Consider the following 21,010-nt stretch of genomic DNA (forward strand, 5'->3'; position numbering starts at 1 on the left):
AGATAAAAGGACCTAAAGACATAAAGCAGTGCTGTACATTGAAAGTACAGTTATTTTTAAATGATAATACACGTCAAATAGAAGCCAGGGAAATGAATTCCATAGGCTAGAAAGGTAATAATATTACTTTAAGAAGAATAATTACTTTCCTTAACTACATTTATCATGTAGCAATTCAGTTCTCCCTTCTGGAATATGATGCAATGACAAACTTTTGACTGATTTATTTAAAATTAACCTTAAGAAAAGATTCACCCAGATACAAGGTTTCTTCTGGTTCTTTACTTAAAATGGAGGAGTTATCAAAATGCAAATACTATGACTAACTTAATATTTAGATGTGCATTCCTGTGCAGCTGCATTGCGTAGCTACATTGTGCAAGGACACTGGGAGAAAAATTTTCTGTAAGAGTTTTCCGATAACAATGGTCAGATGCATAAACAATTTAAGTACAGCTGTGGATTTCCATAAATCTGTGGGGAGTATGAAATCCAATGTAATGAACTCTCTAAAGCAAAATCTTCCCTAGAAGCTTCACTGAGATCAATTTTTATCAGCTGATTTTCTCTGTTTTCCAATGGCAAATTAACGTTTATTATCTCTTTTGAACTGACACTTAAGTGTTCCAGCCTGGGTACACATTCTGCTAGATTCACAAATTAAAGAAGAAAAGGTGGACATTGTCTGAGAACCTTTCCATATAAGTACCTATGAGAGAAAACAGGTGAATGTAATAAGCAGAGTAAGCATGATTTAACAGCAAAACAAGGATAGTTAATCCATTTGTACAGAGCCTAGCACAATGGAGCTAGACCACATTACTTGCAATGTAAGTACTTAACAACAACAATAATGACTAAATTAGTGTATTAGCCCAGCCAGTGACTGAAGCATGCCAGTTTTTTATCCAAAGTATCAGGGGACACATAAATCTTTAAGAAAAAGGCCAGTTTCACATCAGTGTTGTGTTCCCTCGTACACGACCTTTCTGCTAGTCTGCCCTGAACTAGAATAGTGCTTCTCCTGATTCACCCTTTTACTTAGGATCATTATGATTATTTATTTATAATCATGCCGTCATTGTTTTAGGTTATTGATAATCTCCTTGTCTGCTCTTGCTTTTGAAGCTGTCCTTTCCCGTTTCTTTTTTTCATTAAACAAATAACGATTGATTTCCCCCCTGCTTTGCTGTCCATTGCTCACTTGCGTGTGCACGCAGTGTTGTCTGTGCTGTTAGTAGGACTCAGGAGACTTAAGATATGGGTCTTTCATGGGATGAAGCAGGCTCTGATTTGAAGGAAATGCACGAAGATCAACAGACAGGCAGTAAATAAGGTCTGAATCCGGCCACTTGTATACCTCATCTTGTTCTCTTTCTGGAGCAGTGGCAAAGGATAAAAACCACCGTAATCATGGATATGTGTGTGCAAATTTTAAATTCTGAGCCCCCTGTGAAGGTGTTGCAGATGAGTTATTTTCACCTGATCCAAGGATGGGTTGAACTGGGGGATTGTCTTATGTCAGGCCTTGTGAACAGGGTACCCCGAAAGAGAAGAAAAAGTCCAGCGAAAGGTGATGATACCATGCCAGCAGGTCCATCCACTCAAGGGATAGACCTCCCACTACTGCAGCATGAATCACAGCCTTGTGAGCAAATCTCTGTACCTCTGTGGGTTTCCAACAGTACCTTCAAGTCGCTGTTTGCATTTTGGTATCTGTGAAAGAAATTTGATGGTTCTTCCTTATTGGCTGATCCAGATCCATAAATTACTCCTGTTCCTCAGTTTAGACGAGAATTTCAGTGAGGCTGAAGAAACTAAGTGCCTAAAACAAAAGACAGATGGCTGAACCCATGATTCACTGATGATGAGCTGTAATTGGGCCATGTAGACTTTGAAGTAATTCCTTACATTTGTATCTCTTCCGTAGGGGGAGGATTTTCCTCAATGATTTGTATGACCTTGCTAAACCCAGATAGGTGGTAATTGAGCAGCAACTACTTCTTCAGAAGAAACAGAATAAAAATATTGAAAATATTGACCCACCCCAAAGGCAGTAAGCAGCACTTTGGTCTTTGACCTTTAAGCATCCTAGGGTAGTCAATAACCTGGCTGTTAGATGCTGTGCCTGCCACTGATTTTGATTTGGGAGTAGTTTAACCTTGAACCAAGATCCAAGTAACCACGGCAACAGGAAGTCGGCCTCTCCATCCAAGGAGTGGGAATCCATAAATCAAGGTCCCTAATGCAAACACTGTGTGCAGGTAGAGATTTGAGAGGATAAGTGGTTTGTGAGGGATTACTTTTGAAAAAGGAATGACTGTCCCTTGATATGTTGAAGCACAGCTTCACAGAGACTTTTTTTTTTTATCAATAGAGGTCAACAGGTTACAGCTGCATGTTTTCATACGGCTCTTTATATAGGCCATTCACTTTAATTAGAACCAGATGTTGAATTTATGAGGTTGTTAGCATTATTATGTACCATATGCACATGTATGTATGTGTATGTGTATTGATACATACACCCACATATGCACATTTCTTGCACACAAACTACAGTCATAAATAAATACTGTTAAGGCTCAAACTCAAGCACCTTGGAGTGGTGAAACCTCAGTTTTGCATATATACAGTTCCATAGTGCTGTGATCCCATAGGCGTAATTACCTGATCAAATATCCCACTTATTCTACGGGACACTGCTTTATTCAATGTATAGCACTCACCTAAGCAATAGCTATTTGGCAGTTGGATTTTCCTCTTGCTCTTCAGTGTGTGACATCATGTCTCATTTATTCCACATTCCTAAGCCTTGGTATGAATAGATGAATGTTTCATGAATGTTGATAATTTTATTTTTGCAGCACTGCTCTTGAGATGAGGGATATATTATTGTTCTCATTTGCAATAGAGAAGCTGAGCAGAGAGGGATTGAAGTTGAAAGGATACAATTTGAGATGCTTAATACTTGATTTGAGGCTCTACAAGGATGTGTGGTCTAATAGGCAGAAACTCCTCTGCATATCTCCATCAAGCCATGACTTGTAATTCTGTCTCGCTCCTGACTATTTCTGCAGTCAGACCCATTCTCCTCTGTTAGGTCCCAGGCTGATATCAGGTCACAAGTCCATCAGGACTCCAATCTCCGACTGGCCCACTCTGTAACCCCATCTTTCAGACTCCTCTCACCAGTGCAGTTCTTCTGTGCCTAAGTCTTCTGCAGATCTCTTCCACAGTTTCTAAGACAACTCGTAGGTCTCTTGATATTTCACATTCCATGTGCAAGGGACAAAGGTAGGGACTGTTCATAGCAGCTCCAAGCTGCAAATACAAGGAAATGTTGGTTGGTATCTGGAGAGGTTGAGCACAGCCACAGATGCAGAAGTTTGTGCAGCAGTGTATGGCTCTGCTTCGAGATCTTCTTGATCTTCTGGGAAAGCTATCAGGCCACTTGTGGGAACTCTTTGAGGAACTACTAGGTGCTATCAAGGTGCAGACAGGGACAGCGGTGGGGGTTGACTGCTGCAGGGGACAAAACCCCCCATCTGCTGATCTGACCTGCTGCCCAGGCAGGTTTGCTGCTATCCTGGAGCTTGGATCAGGGAAATTTTGGGGACATACCAAACTACATATGAATGGCAAATGAAATCAAGCAATGAATGACCAAGGAGCTCCTGAGTAAAGTCATACATAAAAGAAATCAAAAAAGGGTGGAAGCAGGAACAGGTGTCTGGGAGAACTATAGACAATCCCAGGCATGCAGGGATGGGCTTTGAAAGCCAAAGCTATCTGGACTTGAATTTAGCAAGAGCAGAAGGGCAACAGTAAATGTTTCTGTAGGTACATAAGCATCAAAAAGAAGCCTAGAGAAAATGTGGGCCCACTGCTGAATGGATCAGGGACCTGGTGGCAAAAGACCGGCAAAAGACCAAGGTACTTCTTGTTGTCTTTGCCTTGATCTTTACCGTTAAGACTGGCCTTCAGGAATCCCAAGCTCCTAAGACTAGTGAGGAAAAGAATCTTACTCTAGGTGGAGGAAGATCTGGTTAGGGAACAGTTGAACAGACTGAATGTGCATAAGTCCATAGGACTTGACAGGATTCACGCAAAAGTGCTGAAGGGGCTGGCTGATGTCATTGTGAGGCCACTCTTGATTATTTTTGAAAGGTCGTGGTGACCAGGAAAGGATCCTGAGGACTAGAAGAGAGCAAATGTCAGTCCAATAAGGGCAAGAAGAAAGACCCAGGGACGCAGGGCCAACCTCATCTTAATCCCTGAGAAGGTGATGGAGCAAATAATGCTGGCAAGCGTTTCCAAACATAGGAAGGAGAAGAAGGTGATTGGGAATAGTCAGCATAGATTTATGAAGGTAAAGTCATGCCTGATCGACCTGATGTTGCTTATCTCAACTTAGCAAGACTTTTAACCTCCTAATAGACAAACTAATCAAATACAGACTAGATAAATGTACATTGAAAACTGGCTACTGGTCACTAGTAGTGCACCCAAGATGTTGATACTAGGGCCAAAACTGTTTAACATGTTGATTACTGACCTGATTGGTGGGATAGAGTGCACGTTCAACAAATCTGGAGAAGTTACAAAACTGGGGGGAGTGGTTGATGTGCCAGAGAGTCATGCTGTCATCCAGGGGGACCCTGACAGGCTGGAGAAATGGGCTGACAGGAACCTCATGAAGTTCAACAAGGGCAAGTGCAAAGTCCAGCACCTGGGGAGGAACCAACCAGTACCTGTTGGGGGCTGATCAGCTGGAAAGCAGCTTGGCGGAAAACGCCCTAGGGGTCCTGGTGGACACCAAGTTGACCATGATCCAACAATGTCCACTTGCAGCCAAGAAGGCCAGCCTCTTCCTGGGCTGCATTACGAGAAACATTGACAGCAGATTGAGGGAGGTGATCTCTCCTTTTTATTCAGCACTGGTGAGGGCACACCTGGAGTACTGTGTCCAGTGCTGGGATCTTCAGTACAATAGAAACATAGACATATGGAGGAGTGTCCAATGAAAGGTCACAAAGATCACTGATGTTCTGGGCCATCTCTTCTATGAGGAAAGGCTGAGACACCTGGGACTGTTCAGCCTGGAGAAGAGAACGCTTACGGGAATCTTATCCATGTGTACAACTGTCTGATGGGGAAGAGTAAGGAAGATGGAGCCAGACACTTCTCAGTGGTGCCCAGTGACAGGACGAGAGACAGTGGGCATAAAATGAAAAGCAGAAGTTTATGTCTGAACATCACAAAACACATTTTTACTGGGAGTATGACTGAGCACTTGAACAGGTCACCCAGAGAGGTGGTGGAGTCTCCCTCTTTGGGCATATTAAAAACCTGACAAGACATAGCCCATGGCAACCTGTTGTAGCTGATCCTGCTTGAGTAGGGTGGGGTGGACTGAGTGATCTCAAGAGGAGCCTTTCAATCTCAGCTACTCTATGATTTTTGAATCTTCATGTATGTAATTTAATTGCCAAAATCTGATGCATTTTGTCTGAGGCCCATGTGCAGGCTAAGATTTGAAAAGAGAAGGAATTTATGAAGGATTACCTTTGAAAAATGAATGACTGTCCTGGATACATTGAAATGCAGCATCACAGAGACTGGGATTGGTTTTCACAAGTTGGCAAATATACAACACAAAGTCCTCACCCAAGCTGACTTTTGCTCCAGTCTCATGAGAGCAGGGCTACTGGATTTTTACAAAGTAGCAACTGCTAGCAGTTTTCCACAATGGGCAAAAAACCTCCCAGTCTTATTGTAAAATGTGACTGAGGCATTTTAGCTGCCTTTCCACTTCATAAATTCGTATACTTACAGATATATATGGAATATGTATACACACACGTGAACTCATTGAAATATTACATATAAATGGGTGGATACACATTCAGGTGTATTAGGCAGATATGTAATATGTAAAATTTCAATCCCAGCAGTTTAAATTTGACACATTTACAAGCAAACAAAATGGGTTCAAATCATAAGAGAGTTTGAGAAACATTGTTAAAGGAGGAATCTACTAGCCCTGAGTGCATGAGTTTTATTTTTCTGGAGTATTTCACCTCTTTGGTATATTTCTACCACTCATTTTTTTCTGTTTTTTAATGTAGAAAAATGTATGACAAAGTGCTCTTTTTTTAAAACTCCCACATCTTTTGATGAGTTGTAAGGTAAATTTTTATTAGGGACAGAATTCCTAAAAAAATAAGTGTAATGCGCTTTAGAGAGGGAATTACATATTGAGACTGTTCCTGATGCCTGCTCCTTACTCAGATGAAACACCCACTGAGTCAAGTCATTACAGAAAAGAAGTATGTAAGTGTGTGTGGAGAATACAATACCCAGGGAATGACAAATAGGCAATCCCACTAAATAGAGCTATGAAGCATGTCTGTCTTTATACGTATATCAGAATGAACGTTTTCTTGGCGAAAAAAAAGTAGTAATGTTGAATTGTTATGTTGGTTTTCCATTGTTTGTAGACATGGTGTATCCTTAAGCAAAATTATTAAAGAAAATCAATAAAACAATGATGATCCTTGCTAATATCAAAACCATATTACAGGCACGTACATAGGGAAATACATCAGGACAGCAAAGACAGCAACTGACTACTCTTTTCCAGATATTCCTCAGACAGGTTGCTTTATCCATATTCATCCAAATTTTATTTCCTTCCCCAGGAATTGCAGGTCCCCACTTAAAAGCAGACCAGACTTCACTTCATAGTAAAATGGAAAGTTCTGCCTGTAACATGATGACCAGAAGGAAACCAGCAGCTGTTGACAGTGTTGCAATGCCGACTCCAGTATTATCTCTCTTACCTTCATCATCAGCAACATCTGAAGCAGGTAATGTTGTTTCCCTCCACCCCCTCTATTTCTTCCCCATCTTTTTCCTTCTGGCACTGCACTGAACAATATGTGCTTGGATTGCTCTTCCTGATTGGAGAAATAGTTGCAAATGTGCATATCTAATGTGATAATCAGGCTGTAATTTTTCCAACGCTTTCTTATCGTGATCATATCTTGGCATATCAAATCTATTTTATTCACATACCACCACTTGTGCAATAATGAGGACACAAGTAGCACCAGCCTGTATGGTCTAGCAGGGGACTCTAAAGCAAGACTCTTGGGTTCTTTTCTCAGCCCCGTTGTTCATTTATTGGAATGTTCCCATCCCTGTAGCACGAACATGCCAAATATACAGTGAATAGGCAAGGAGCAGCTGAAATTTCTTTCTGCATACTTCACTGATTTTAGCATAATATTGTGTCTTGCAAATGTAAAATTGTCTGGGGCAATGAACAGTGATTTAAAATATATCAGAATAAATAAGTCAGAATAGCATGTTTTTCAATCAACTTATATTTTGTGCTTCTATTTTGAATCAGATCAGAAAGGTGATAGCTTTATACAGTCAGAAATTGAGCCAAGTCATTCAGGCATCTTCATGCCTTTTCTTGGGCATGGATAGAGAAGTTAATCTTGCATTGTGTCTTAATTTCAAGTGAATGGGGAACTCACAGTACATTACCCTACATGCAGCCATTAGAAGTTTCATAGTCTTGTCAAACCTTTGATTCCACATTCACAAAAAATGTATTTGTATCACTGAGCTATGAAATGATTACAAATTTAATTATGCAGTTGAAAGTGCTGTTTCAGTGCACTCCTTTCGATTTTTCTCTTGTTTCCTGAATAAATAGTGAAAACAAGTGATCCATGCTGTAAAGTAGCCTCCATAAAGGTACATTTTTATATTAAAAAAATCAGGATTCTCTGTTTGGTGTTTAATATTTTCCTATATATAAACTAAGGACAGATCTTTAATGCAGCAGAGAATGAAAGCACACAAATATTTTATGATCAGTTTCAAGATGAAAGTGTATGCTTGACTGCATAGTTCATTCTTTCCGTTTCAGAAGTCTAATTAAATTGTTGGTTTATCTGTAGCCCAGATGTTGAAATAATTCAGCTGAAAACTGAAAGAAACTGTGTTAATGGGAAAACAGGACAGTGCTATGGGTTTCCTGTAATTAATAGGGAGCTCTTTGAAAACTCCTCCATTCAAACCGACTCGACAAACTGAGCCCAGCTGTTGAGCAAACAGCCTTTTCTGTGCCATGTTCTTGCAAGTGGCCTCAGGCAACTCCGAAGGGATGGAGAATGACAGGCAGCAAGAAGGATCTTTAGCGCTGCAGACATAACAAAGCAGTCCACAATAAAGTTAGGGGACCGATGGAGAACTTCCAAGGGCTCTGACCTACCTGGGCTCACCTTCTCATTCAACACTGCTGTGCTGGAGTGGGTCCTCTGGTCTGCTTGAAGCTACCCTTGGAAATGTATATTTTTGGTAGAGATTTCTCTCTTTGCCTCAGAAGTTATTTCCAGCATCATATCAATCCTCCCTGACTTCCCGGCATGGCCTGCGGCCATTTCAATTTTTCTCTGTCTGTGAGACAGAGCCTCACTGCATCTGTGTACCCCAGGGAGGGGAGAAACACCAGGCCTCCATGTGCCATATTTTAAATGTCTGAAGATGATTTTTACAACTAACACTGGTCCTTGCTTGTTTGGGCCAGCTAGGTGAGGTTGTTTGGAGAGTAGGAAAAGGATGGAGGAAAAGTACAAAAGCCTGTGCTGCATCAAGTATTTCTAGTTTCTCTTCATTTGGGGCTGGATTGTGCCAAATAGCTTTAGGCTGTCATGGAGGCAGCACATGGCCATGCAGCCTGCAGAGGTGTAGGGAGATAACTACCCAGGCAGTAAAGTGTCTCCCCCTGCATCACCAGCACCTGGAGGTTGCCATCATGTTGTACCATCTCTGCAGGAGCATATTCCCTTCTTGATACACCTGCTTGCAGACATGGTGTTACTATTCCCCACCTCCTCTTCACCCCTTTTTAGCTGAATTCCACTAGAGAGAGCAAGATGAAAGTCTTCCTCCCAAAGCAAGATTTCCGTGTGCAAACAGCAAAGCATGTATAGGAAGATTACAACAAAGCCTAAAAACAATGCAGACCAACCTGGGTCCAGGGTTGGGCAGGGTCTGTCTGGATAAAATGGAAAAGATTAGTACTTAGCTTTTGTTTTCAGCAGAGCAGTATATCACATGGCAATATAGCAAAATATTTTATATCAAAGATTGCTCACCAAGAGCTTCCAGATGAGTTGATAACACCTAATGGCTCTCACTTCAATAGTGGTTTATTTTGGCAGATCTCCCTGATATTTTGTCATACGCACACCTCATCAAATCTTCCCCCTGCAGACCCATCAGTCTCTTTTCTGCAGTCTTCATACACCAAATGTAGAATCAGATGTCCCTGACTCTTAATAGTCAAAATAATATTTGGTTTCTTAATATCTCCTTTAAAAAGCCTGACTTGAAAGCATATTACTCATTCAGTACATGCATTCTAACTATTGGCAGACTATGTAGCACAACTCAAATACTTTCTAAAGCTTGCAAGTTCAGAGGCTTGCTAGGGAGAAAAGCAAAAGTGACATTAGTACTTTCTAACAAGCTTCCTGAAAAAGTCATAAACACCTTAAAGCATTTATGAAAGGAAAAATTTTGCAGTAAGCAAAGGGTTTTTTGTAAATGAGAAAATGAGTTTCAGTCCAAAAACAGACTATCAGCTTGCAAATTTTAGGAGGGCAAAAAAGTATCTAAACAATGTGAAGGAAGACAATGTTCAGCTCATGGAGTTACATATAAGTGTAGATATTGACCCATAACTGTCTGCATCAGTTAATTTTGGAGAGCTACGCAGTTTGGCAGGAAGCAGATACCCACCTTTGCTCTACTCAGCAATGGTCTACTACCATTGGGCTCCACTCAGGTTTCTAAGCCTGGGTGTCTTGGACCTCTTGGGTGCCCAAGACACCCATTGGCAGGATGGACAGGACACCTGCACCTTTCTTATCGAGTGTCAGGGTGTCAGAAGAATGTCCATGTTCATCTTGAATTGCATTGAGTTGCCATTTTAGAAACAGAGGTCATCCTCTACTATACAGATCAAATCTCCATTGACTGCAATGGGGTGGTAATACCAAGCTGCAGAAACAACTGACTACTGATAAATCTCAGTAAAGACATAAAATCTTTGCAAATACTTGGCTAATGCTTTATTTCAAATTTGTTTCCTGTCCTTTGGCTTACTTGCTTTCCAATGAAAGCTGAGAGTAATGCCAAATCACCCAATTTCACCATGAACTTTGCATTTTTTCCTGCACTTTTGCTAAAATTCCCATCTTCAGGATTTCCATCATCAGTTGAAAAATTTCAGCTTTATTTTCTGGAAAAAATTGCAACTTGAATATAGGAATCTTAAAAAAACCCTGTCCTTAAAACGTGCCCTCAGAATAACAACAAAAGGCAAAAGGTGGACAGCAAATGTGAAGAGTGTGTAAAGTGTTTGACTTCTTAAATCTTCTGACCTGAAGCTACTCTCAGGATCTGGGACAGACTCAAAGGAGTTGAATGCTTAAGGCTGGAAATATTAGGACTATGTATGTCAATCACCACTGAGGCCAGATGAGAGCAATCATTTTCTGTGACAGGGATCTAACCTTTTTTTGATCAGATGACTGAGAAATAGCTCACTGCCACTTGCCCTTAGGGCTCTTGCACTTTTTAAGGGTGACCTACTTGAGAGGAATTTTGTGCAAGTAATTAGCTTCTCCTGAGTAACTTGGATATTTCATTTCCTTTCTCTTTTTCTTTGGTACCAAAATGACTGCATTCCTCTTTTCTTTTGTCCTCTGTGAATCACAAACTGCAAGTGGGTTTTATTTTTCTTTTTGGTGTGGGGAGTGGGTTACATATGGAAAATGTATTTTGTTTTGTAATTAATGAAAACCAGACTTTGGGAATTTGGCCATCCAGGTCTTTATTTATAAGAGAGCATATGTCTGTGTTTTGTTTATGACTCACTCCTACTTCTTGCATTGTAACTTGGGTTTGTTTACGCAAGCTCTTTGCTGAATCCAAGCAACATGATGGTGTAAGAGCCAATAATTTACGTTCTCCAAGAGGGGAGGCCAGTGAGTGAGGTTTGTATGCTGAATCTGTCATAGCCCATAGCAAGCAAGAGGAGATTCTACCACTTGAACACTTCTGGTTATCTACAGAAAATGCTACAATAGCAACTTTATTTAAACGACTGCTAGAAGATTAGCCTGTTAGCCGTGAAGGGAGTGATAACCCCCAAATGAACCTTTCTGGAAATCTTGGCTGCTCTGGAAACTTCAAGGATTTGAAACCCAAATGACTGCTTGACAGTCAGGTGTAAATTAAGTTTGCAAGTAGATGTGGGCTGAGGTTAATTTAATGGGATGTTTTATTCTTTACTGAAAAGAAAATCTGAACTCTATCATTTTTTTTCCAGCAGCACAGAACAGATATGTTAAGAGTGAAAGGGAGCACCAGTTATTGCAATAGCAGAATTAATGTATTCTGTTTCTCTCACAAAGGGGTAGTTAATTTTAATCTGTGTGCAAATCCTGGACTCTGAACACATGCCACGTTCAGTAAAGGACAATGAGACAATTTAAGAAAAACAAGCAAGGTCTCATTTCCTAAGCAAGCACCAGGAGCCAAGAAATGCTGGGTACTCTTTCCAGCTCTGATAATGACTCACAACGTGATCTTGGTAAGAGACTTAACTACCTTGGAGTTCATTCAGATCTAAAGTGATCTGAACCAGAAGTAAACTTACTTCAGGGACCAAGTCAATTATATGACTGAGTAGTTTCAGGTAGTATCTGTGGAGATAATAGTAAAGAAACCCAGGCAGGGGTAATGAGTTTGCCACAGGTGAAGTCAACCACACAATTTGTCTGTGCCCACCAGTTTCAGTAACAAACACTTTTCACACTAACTGGCATCCATGGCAAGAATTAAAGGTCGGGGTGAACACATCAGGAATAGATGTTTGGGGTATAGAAAGTTTATTAGTTATGGTGGGCCAATATGACAGCTATGCTAAGCAGCCCTTCCCTCCCGCTAGAGGTTTAGAAATGAGAATGAAGCAAATGCTAAAACATTGCTGTAGAAAAGCTTTGTTGCTTTAGAAGAGGGGGGAGATGAAGAGAAATCTCTGAAGACTGCTTAATAGTCAAAGTTGTGTTTTCATCCAGGACAGTAAAAAAGGAGGTACAAGTATTTCTTCTGGGACTGTAATAAATAAACTTTTAACGTATTTTTAGTTGCTTTTCTATGCAGAGTCCTTTCTCACAGCCATCACTTCTTCAGTAGTCGTATTCAACCTACAGGGCTTGAAAGCTTCTAGTGTTCGTGATGCTGAAAGCAGGCAAAGGAGAGTTTCCATTCACTGTTTGTTTGACCTACCCCTGTTTCCCTCCTTGTCTTCCCACAGCCAGCCCACCACTGAAAAAAAGGTTCAAGCGCCGTGAAATTGAAGCAATCCAGTGCGAGGTGCGCAAGATGTGCAACTACACCAAAATCCTGTCCACGAAGAAGAACCTGGATCACGTGAACAAGATCCTGAAAGCCAAGCGGCTGCAGAGACAATCAAAGACAGGCAATAACTTCGTCAAGAAGCGGAGAGGGCGTCCTCGTAAGCAACCCCTTTCCTTCGACGAGGACTCCAGAGACCAAATGCCCGTTCTGGAAAAATGCATTGACCTTCCCAGCAAAAGAGGTCAGAGACCGACACTCAACCCTTTGATATTGGAGCAAGCAGCCACTCAAGATACAATCATGGCCACCATCGAGGCTGTCATACACATGGCTCGAGAGACACCACCTCCTCCGCCTCCTCTTCCTCCTCCTCCCCCTCCGCCCCCTCTCCCTCCGCCCCGGACGCCCCGGGTTGGGAAAAGGAAAAGCAAGTCCCCGCAGGAGGAAGAGGAGGACGTTAAAGTAAAGCGGCACCGGAAAGGCAGAGGGAGCGAAAGCGAAGGCCTTCCCTAAGGCCAGCGCACCTCGTCGGATGTTGGGTGCCAGCAGCGGGGCACACTGGGACTGAGGGACTGGAGGCATGTGGTCTGCTTCGCCCCTGCGGCAGCACCAGACTCACTCGTCCCTTCGGCGGCCAGAACTCATCATGGAGAGCTGTGCCAGCCGGGGTTCGCATCTTCCTCTTCATTGCTTTGGCCCCACACCCCCCCCCCGGAAAAAGGGGGAAAGGGTGTGGGAAAGATAGGGGATAAGGGGGGGGGGGTGGGGGTGGGAGGGTGTGTCAAAGTTGGGGAGAATGTCTATTTTGCAGAGTTTCCAAAACTAATCAGCATCTCAGCATTGCTGTTCTCATACCGTACCCAGAGGCGGTATTTGTCCTCGCAGAGAGCTGAATGTCGTCACTAGGGCTGCATGCTCAACTCCAATTCTGTTTGGTGGGCCAGGTGAAACTGAGAGTAACCATACCATAGTAGAAATCACTGTAAAAAAACCAAAAAAATACACAAAAAAAAAAAAAAAACACACACCAACAAAAAAAAAAACAAAAACAAAAACTAATGTAAGTTTCTCAACTGTGATCTTGGTTATAATCTGTTTGAATTATTTTTTTTTCAGTTTTATATACCTACCAGGCTTTGGGGCAGCATAACCCAAAATGCCTGACTCCTTCTAGAACTATGTATTTCTTTCTCATTTACTTGCCTAGTTACAACTAGCTGCAATATAGGCAATAGAAAAGTAGAGCCTTACACACGAGCACACTCATTCGGAGTGCTATCCCAATGAACAACAGAATATCACAGCGTTTAAAATAAGGTGTACGTGGATATTCAGTTACGATAGCACATTTCTGTGAAACAACTTGGCATTTTCAATGCCATGTGAAAAAGGGGTCATCCGTCAACCAAGTTGTTTTGATGCTCGGTACATATGAATAGAGAACAGCAAGACACTTCTGGGGAATAGACTTATAGTAAACATGGACAAAATCACCAAAAAAAAAAGAATATAAAAAAGATAAAAGAAAAAAATAAGACACAAAAAATAGAGTAAAAAGACAGGGCCCAAACCTACTAGTTCTTACCACCTGCAATTCCCAGTGAAATTAATGGGAAACCCAGGAACCGAATTATTTGCATTGGGTAGCAATGCCTTGATACGTTCTTTTAAAGAAAATAGATAAAGTAGATTGTTTTGAAAAAATAGAGAACAAAGCCCTATGGAAAATAGGTTCTTTCTTGGCAATTATTTCTTAAAAAAAAAGGAATAAGTGTTCTTATCTGAAAATAAAAAATAAAAATGTTCAAAGGGTATCACCACTGCAATTGTATTAATGCCACTTTGGACATGTTCTCCAAGTTGTGGTTGCCTTAATAAACAAAAAAAAAAATTTTTTTTTGTACATAATGTAATTATAAAGCTCTCAGTCTGCATGGATGCAAACTGTGTGTGACAAATCGTCTCTTTAAATGGTCAATTCAAATTGTACATTTCTCATTCGAGTTGTACGTTAGCCATTGATTTAACTTGGGTAAAGTACCCGAGCGCCATTTCTACAGCCCAGTTAAAAGGTTTAACTAAAACAAAGATTTAACATGAAGCTGTTCCATTGCAGTAACAATGCCTAAAAAAAAAAAAAAAAAAAAAAAAAAAAAAAAAAAAAAGTCAGTTGTTAAAATCTGAAATAGGTACTTTCAAATTTATTTCTTTTTAAAGTCCTTCAGTACACTCAACACTTGCAATGGCAAGATGAATATTAAAATGGGGGGCGGGGGGAATTCCAACAAGTGAGCAGGGATTGGAATTATTTAAATGATTCACAAGGTAACTGCTATTCCCTTTTTTGAGAAATCTTTGAGCTGGTTTATTGCCAAGGAAACTTCAAATAGCATGACATTAAAAAAAAAAAAAACCAAAACAAAAAAAAAAAAAAAAAAAAAAAAAAAAAAAAAAAAAGCAACAAACACAACAAAAAAGTACTCACAAAAATATTGTGTTTCTATTCTGTTATTTATTTACAAAAATCATATCAAGACTATGGTGTTAAAGGGACACTGTAAAGATACAGCTCATTATTTTTAGAGACTGATTTTTCTTCTGTGATAGCACCTTAGCTTATTAAAACTGAATGCATTTGGGGATTGGATTGAGGGGATTTACTGGCTGGAAGAGGGGATTTATTATTTTTTTTTTTAAAAAAGCTGGAACAAATCTTGAGATCCTATCTCCTTAAAACTGATAAGAGGGATCACAGACTTTTGTTTCCAATTTTTTTGCATCATTCTACATATTCATTTGTGCTTTTGGTTTTCCAATTAATGCAGCTTAGAAATAAACTGGCCAGTTGCTCGTTCTGTTACAAATAATTTTGCTTTTCAGTTCTCTTGAATTATCACAGTGTTATTGACTGAAGTTGTAGGCCTGCATAAAGAAATGCTCAAGGCTCCTCAAGCTCCTTCCTTCTTCCTTAAAAAGCATTGGACTGAGGTTTAGTTGATTCAGAAATCGTTTTTTTTTCCATCTCTCCTTTAGGCCTGAAAGTAGGTGACAGTGTCACTTAAAATGCAAGAAAAACTCTTAAGTTTGGTATTCCAGGTAGCCTATAAGCTGAAACTAAGCCAGACAATGACTTGTCCTTAGTTTTACCTTCAGTGATCTCTTTATTAGCATTGAAGGACATTTCAATGTGTAGCGAGTGGAGCAGATGTCTGAAAGGACAAAATTCTGTCATTGAACGCCCATCGTGGCTTGAAGATGCATCAGTGCTTACAGAGTGCTGATAAGGGCTGTATTTGGGCTGGACGTTTGTGGATGCACTGGGATGCATCCCCCACCCAGGGAAGGATCACTGAATGGCTGCTGCCTCCCATGCTCCCAAACTTTGGGAAAAAAATGCTCTTATCCTTCCAAAAAGTGCTATCCAAAATGCTGCTAGAGGCAGAGTGCTTAAGGAGAGCATCCACTCAGAGGGTACAACCCCCATGAGCAAAAAATTAAGAGGTCCTTTTAGTCCTAGACAAACTAAGGGTGGTGTTCAAGACTTGGTAGCTGCAAGCTGTCAGTGTAGGATGGGCTTTATCCAGATGCCCGAGTTTTGTTTTTCACAGCAAGAAGATGCTGGTAGAGCGCGATGCTGCGGTACAGCCTTGGCTGTTTGTCCAAACAACAGCCTGGTACAGCTGGTCCTGGCTGGCAGGAAGATTAGCTTGTTAATTTGTATGAAAGCAGGCTGAAAATACTGTTAGATGGCACTCAGAATTTGTGTTCTGCATGTTGCATAGTCTATAAATATGATAAGCAAGTTGCTGACAGAATAATATTATAAGGCGATGTACTACATGCAGATCATAAAGGATTTAGTTTTAGGGCTTAAGGCTAAAATCCCACTCCTGCAGTTTATTACCCAACAATATTCCAGTAATGAGCTTTTTGATTTTTTTTTCTCCTACCACTAGGAAGATTTACTGAGGAACTCTAAATTCTCTCCACACATTTCCAAGAACTGTATAAAATGGGGGTGAAAGCCTTTTTGCTTGTTAAGACCAAAAAGACCTTTCAAACACCTCTGCTGTGTCACAGATTAACACACATCTTAGCATGCTTCAATAAAAAATGTGAAACAAAATCATATGGCTGTGAGCCATGTGAAATGAGGCCACAGGTTTGCCTTGTCTCCGTTGGTCTTGTATTCCCAAATCAGCATAAAACTAGGAATGAGGATGAGCGTGTGGGGAGAGAGGAAAAAAAACCAACCACTTGTGTCTCCAGGAGCTTGATACTGCCAATTTCTTGAGCCCTTCAATATTAAATGTTCTGTGGAGCACCTTGCATGTTTTGGGGTAACTGTCAAAAAAAAAGGAAAAAAAAAAAGAAAAAAAATTATAATAGTCATCACTACTAGGATATTCTACAGCATGGCCAATGACTCTCTGCTTGACAGCAATGTTTTGGACCATTCATGTAGAATATTCTGTTTGTGTTGTTACAGTCTTTGGGTAGCATCTGGTACAGTGAGGGGCTGGTTCATCACTGGGGCTTCTCAGCGCTACAGCAATACGATGAATAAACAGGAATCACTGTTCCATATACAAGGATTTCCCCAACTCTTATTCACAGGCCCTGATTCAGGACTGCGCTTAAGCACATCTAAGTAGTATCTTGAAGAGTAAAAAGAACAACAAAAAAACCCCAGGAAAAGTTAAAAAAAAAACAAAACAAAACAAAACAAAAAAAAAAAAAACCCAAAACCAGGATGGTTTTCTGAATGAAAAAATAAACATCGTGCCCTTGCAATGTCTCTTCCTTCTGTATCTTCCAAAAACTGGGGTGTAGCAGTTCTGAGATAATTAGAAGCACATTTCAACAAAGGAGACATATTTGAGATCTCCTTAAGATGCCTACCTAGGTTGTATAAAACACTACGTAGAAAAAAAAAAGTAAAAAAAAAAAGTAAAAACATTAAAAGAGCTGCCAATTGGACAACATGGGGAACAATTCAGTCCCATGTTGGTTTGTTTTACTTTTCTTTTTCTTTATTTTTTAAGCTATTTCTTAATAAATGCACATGAAGTGTTAAATATGTATATACTGTATTTCAAAAAAAAAAAAACCTAAAAAAAAATCAAACGAATGGGGCACAAGATTGTTCTATAAGTCGTGCTGGCTAATTTTTAGTTTGTATTCATAAGTGGTTTTTAAAAGCCTTTTTTAAAGTGTAATTTGCATGTTCTACTTTGATTGTATGTAAACATATTTTAGAGCAAAAAAATGTATTTGTATTTTATTGAATATAGAGGCAAGAAAAAAAACTTGTACATTGTTTGAAATGTTCTTTTTGTAACAGTTTTTATTCATGAAGCATTTTTGTACATTTAAAAATGGATATGGACTTGATGTTCTTTGAGGCTTAGATACATCTGGCATGCTTTAATGTCATGCTCCTTCATGATCTTAGATGTTGGTTTTTAAACATTTTTTTCTAAAACAAAGCTCAGTCTTTTCGCTACCAAATCAGGTTAGCACAGTATAGAGCACTTAACTAAAAAAAAAAAAAAAAAAAAAAAAGAAAAAAAAAGTTAATCCTATTCATATGTTATTCATTGTGTGAAATTAAAGGAATTCAATTCAGTCTAACATGAGTTGTGAATTCTTTTGTCTTATTTTCCATCTGTTTCCCATCACTAAGGAGTTTAATAGCTTTTGGGATACTAATACCATGCATTCACAAGCCCTCTTTATGGTAATGGCGAAAAACATGCTTTGGTTCTGTTCTTTTTTCTTTTCTTTTCTTTATTTTTTTTTTATTTTATTTTTCCCAGAATAACCTTAAAAGTTAAAAATGGACTGTGCCATGGGCCACATGGACAAAGGGGGGATTCACACTTTGAAGCTGAGCATATTGCCAAACAAAGAGAAACATCTCTGGTGCACCACTGTCCCCAGGCACCAGCACGGTAGCACTCACCACCCAGGTGGGATTTCTGCTTCCGAAGCAGATGGAACATCCCTCTCCGGATCCCTGCGGAGAAGGGAGTCCCAGGGCCTGGGTTATGGATGAGGGGGTGACGGGAGCCAACCCTCTGCTTGCTGAGCATCAGAGATGAAGGGCTGTGGGCCAAGGGGTATTTTCCATTCTGTGAAATCTCATGCTGTGACTATGGGACCGGGTGTTGGTTGTGGCATGGTTTTAAGTTTCTTTTCCAAGTTACTGCTGAGAGTGGTCAGCTGCCGTTATACAGTCAGCCTCAACATCCACAAATTCCTCTGCAGCAACATCAGATTTCATGGTTTTTTTTTTTCCTTTTCTCCTCCTCCTCAGAGAGAATCCACAACCTTCCCCAATGGCTTAGCAACCTGTGCATGGAAATTAAATCTTGTTTCCTGGAGAAGGCAGTGATGCTCAGGCAGGATAGATAGTGTCTTCTCATGTTCTTCCCTTCTGAAGCTTTGCGGGATGGGTTGGCTTGGTGGAACAAACTCATCCAACCACAAATACAACCCCTCTGACTGCTGTTTTCACAGCTATTGCTTCATGTAACTGGAGTAGAGCTGCTCCAAAGATCTCACATGTGTTAGGGTTTTTTTATCTTTTTCTTCTTTCTCTCTTTAAAAGAATCATAGGCACAGCTTTTGACAACAGTTTGCGAAAGCACTGACATCTTCACTCACTGTTTTTATCGGTCTCTGTGATGTATAAGCCACTGGTCTCCAACTCTAACCACATTTTTGTAAAAGGCCTGCAGTAAGACTCCCTTGGAAATGTCTGTGTACTGTCAAGTTTCATGCTTGCTGCTACAGTATCTCGGGATTGATCTCGCCTCCCGCCAGCTCTTTTCTGAGATTTACCTCCCACTGCCACTGAGCGGTGTCACTTTCGTGGTGTCACCTTGCAGGCATGATGGAGCAAGGCTGGGAGAGCCACAGTTGGGGACCGAGAGACGGGGATGTTGGGTTTCTGTCACTGGAGGGGGGAGACATGGGGGACTCCATCTGTGAGGTTTTCATACTTTCTTGCCTCTGATCTCTTTTTTTCACCAGACTGCTGACACCATGTACAGTATCAGAACACCATACTCCTCACCAGTCTCCTCCTGGGCAGGGAGGAGTCTCATCAGCACCCCATCTGCTTTCTCAGGGTAAAGTCAGGCTTTTGCTAGGATCTGTAACTGCTTCATCCTTGGTAACTACTCCAGCACTGTCTGTTCCTATAGAATAAACTACCTCTGAGAAAAAACATCCAATGTCTTAGAAATGTTTAGGAAATTCACAAGCTTTGGTAGGTTGCAACTTTTTTTAGGTACTCTTTCTTTAATGAGATATTGCTCTCTTGTCTCATTTTGCATGAGTTCAGTGTTTTCCAAATATACTTAGAATACTTTCATTATTAATTTCTGCCCTGAAAAAAATTTAAAATAATGAAAACACCAAGTTTCATGCTTGCTGCTGCCGTATCTCAGGAGTATCTCCCCTCCTTCCTGACCCAGGGAACTACAGGCTAGTCAGCCTCACCTCCATCCCTGGGAAGATGATGGAACAACTTATTCTGGGGGTTATCAGTAAGCATATGGAGGAGAAGAAGGTTATCGGGAGTGGCCAACATGGATTCATCAAGGGGAAACCATGCCTGACCAATCTGATAGCCTTCTTGGCATGATTGGTTGGGTGGATGAAGGGAGAGCAGTGCATGTTGTCTACCTTGACTTCAGCAAGGCTTTTGACACCATCTACCATAACATCCTCATTAGCAAGCTTAGGAAGCGTGGGTTGGATGACTGAACAGTGGGTGGGTAGAGAACTGGCTGAATGGCAGAGCCCAGAGGGTTGTGACAAGCAGCGCAGAGTCTAGTTGGAGGCCTGTAGCTAGTGGTGTGCCCCAAGGGCCAGTGCTTGGTCTTGTCTTGTTCAATATACCCATCAATGACATGGACGAGGGGACAGAGTGTAGCCTCAGCAAGTTTGCTGATGATACAAAACTGGGAGGAGTGGCCAACATACCAGAAGTCTCTGCTGCCAATCAGCGAGATCTGGACAGGCTGGAGAGTTAGGTGGGGAGGAACCTAATGAAATTCAATAAGGGCAAGCGTAGGGTCCTGCACCTAGGGAAAAACAGCCCCAAGCACCAGTACAGGTTAGGAAAGCAGCACTGCAGAGAAGGACCTGGGAGTGCTGGTGGACAACAAGCTCTCCATGAGGCAGCAGTGTGCCCTCGTGGCCAAGGCCAATGGTCTCCTGGGGTGCATTAAGAGCGTGGCCAGCAGGTCGAGGGAGGTTCTCTTCCCCCTCTATTCTGCCCTGGTGAGGCCACATCTAGATCACAGTCTAGAGGAAGGGGGTAGGGTCTTCTCAGTGGTGCCCAGTGACAGGACAAGGGGCAATGGGCACAAACTGGAACACAGGAAGTTCATCTGTACATAAGAAAAAACTTCTTTACTCTGAGGGTGACCAAGCACTGGAACAGGCTGCCCAGATAGGTTGTGGAGTCTCCTTCTCTGGAGATAGTCAAAACCCACCTGGGCACAATCCTGTGCAACCTGCACTAGGTGATCCTGCTTTAGGA

At 41.1% G+C, this 21,010-nt stretch overlaps 1 protein-coding gene across 5 annotated transcripts in view; it reads left to right on the forward strand.

Moving 5' to 3' along the window:
• The window catches only part of SETBP1 (SET binding protein 1), a 268,181-nt gene extending 250,097 nt beyond the window's left edge, over nt 1-18,084 (forward strand). For all 5 annotated transcript variants that reach the window (XM_075739708.1, XM_075739710.1, XM_075739706.1 and 2 more), the window contains 2 exons: nt 6,705-6,872; nt 12,410-18,084. In XM_075739708.1, the coding sequence (XP_075595823.1) occupies nt 6,705-6,872; nt 12,410-12,966 (725 nt within the window). In that variant the 3' untranslated portion in view covers nt 12,967-18,084. The remainder of the gene's footprint in view (nt 1-6,704; nt 6,873-12,409) is intronic.
• The last annotated feature ends 2,926 nt before the right edge of the window (nt 18,085-21,010 follow it).

Source organism: Balearica regulorum, chromosome Z (assembly GCF_011004875.1).
Source record: "Balearica regulorum gibbericeps isolate bBalReg1 chromosome Z, bBalReg1.pri, whole genome shotgun sequence".
In the NCBI taxonomy this organism is placed as follows: Eukaryota; Metazoa; Chordata; class Aves; order Gruiformes; family Gruidae; genus Balearica; species Balearica regulorum.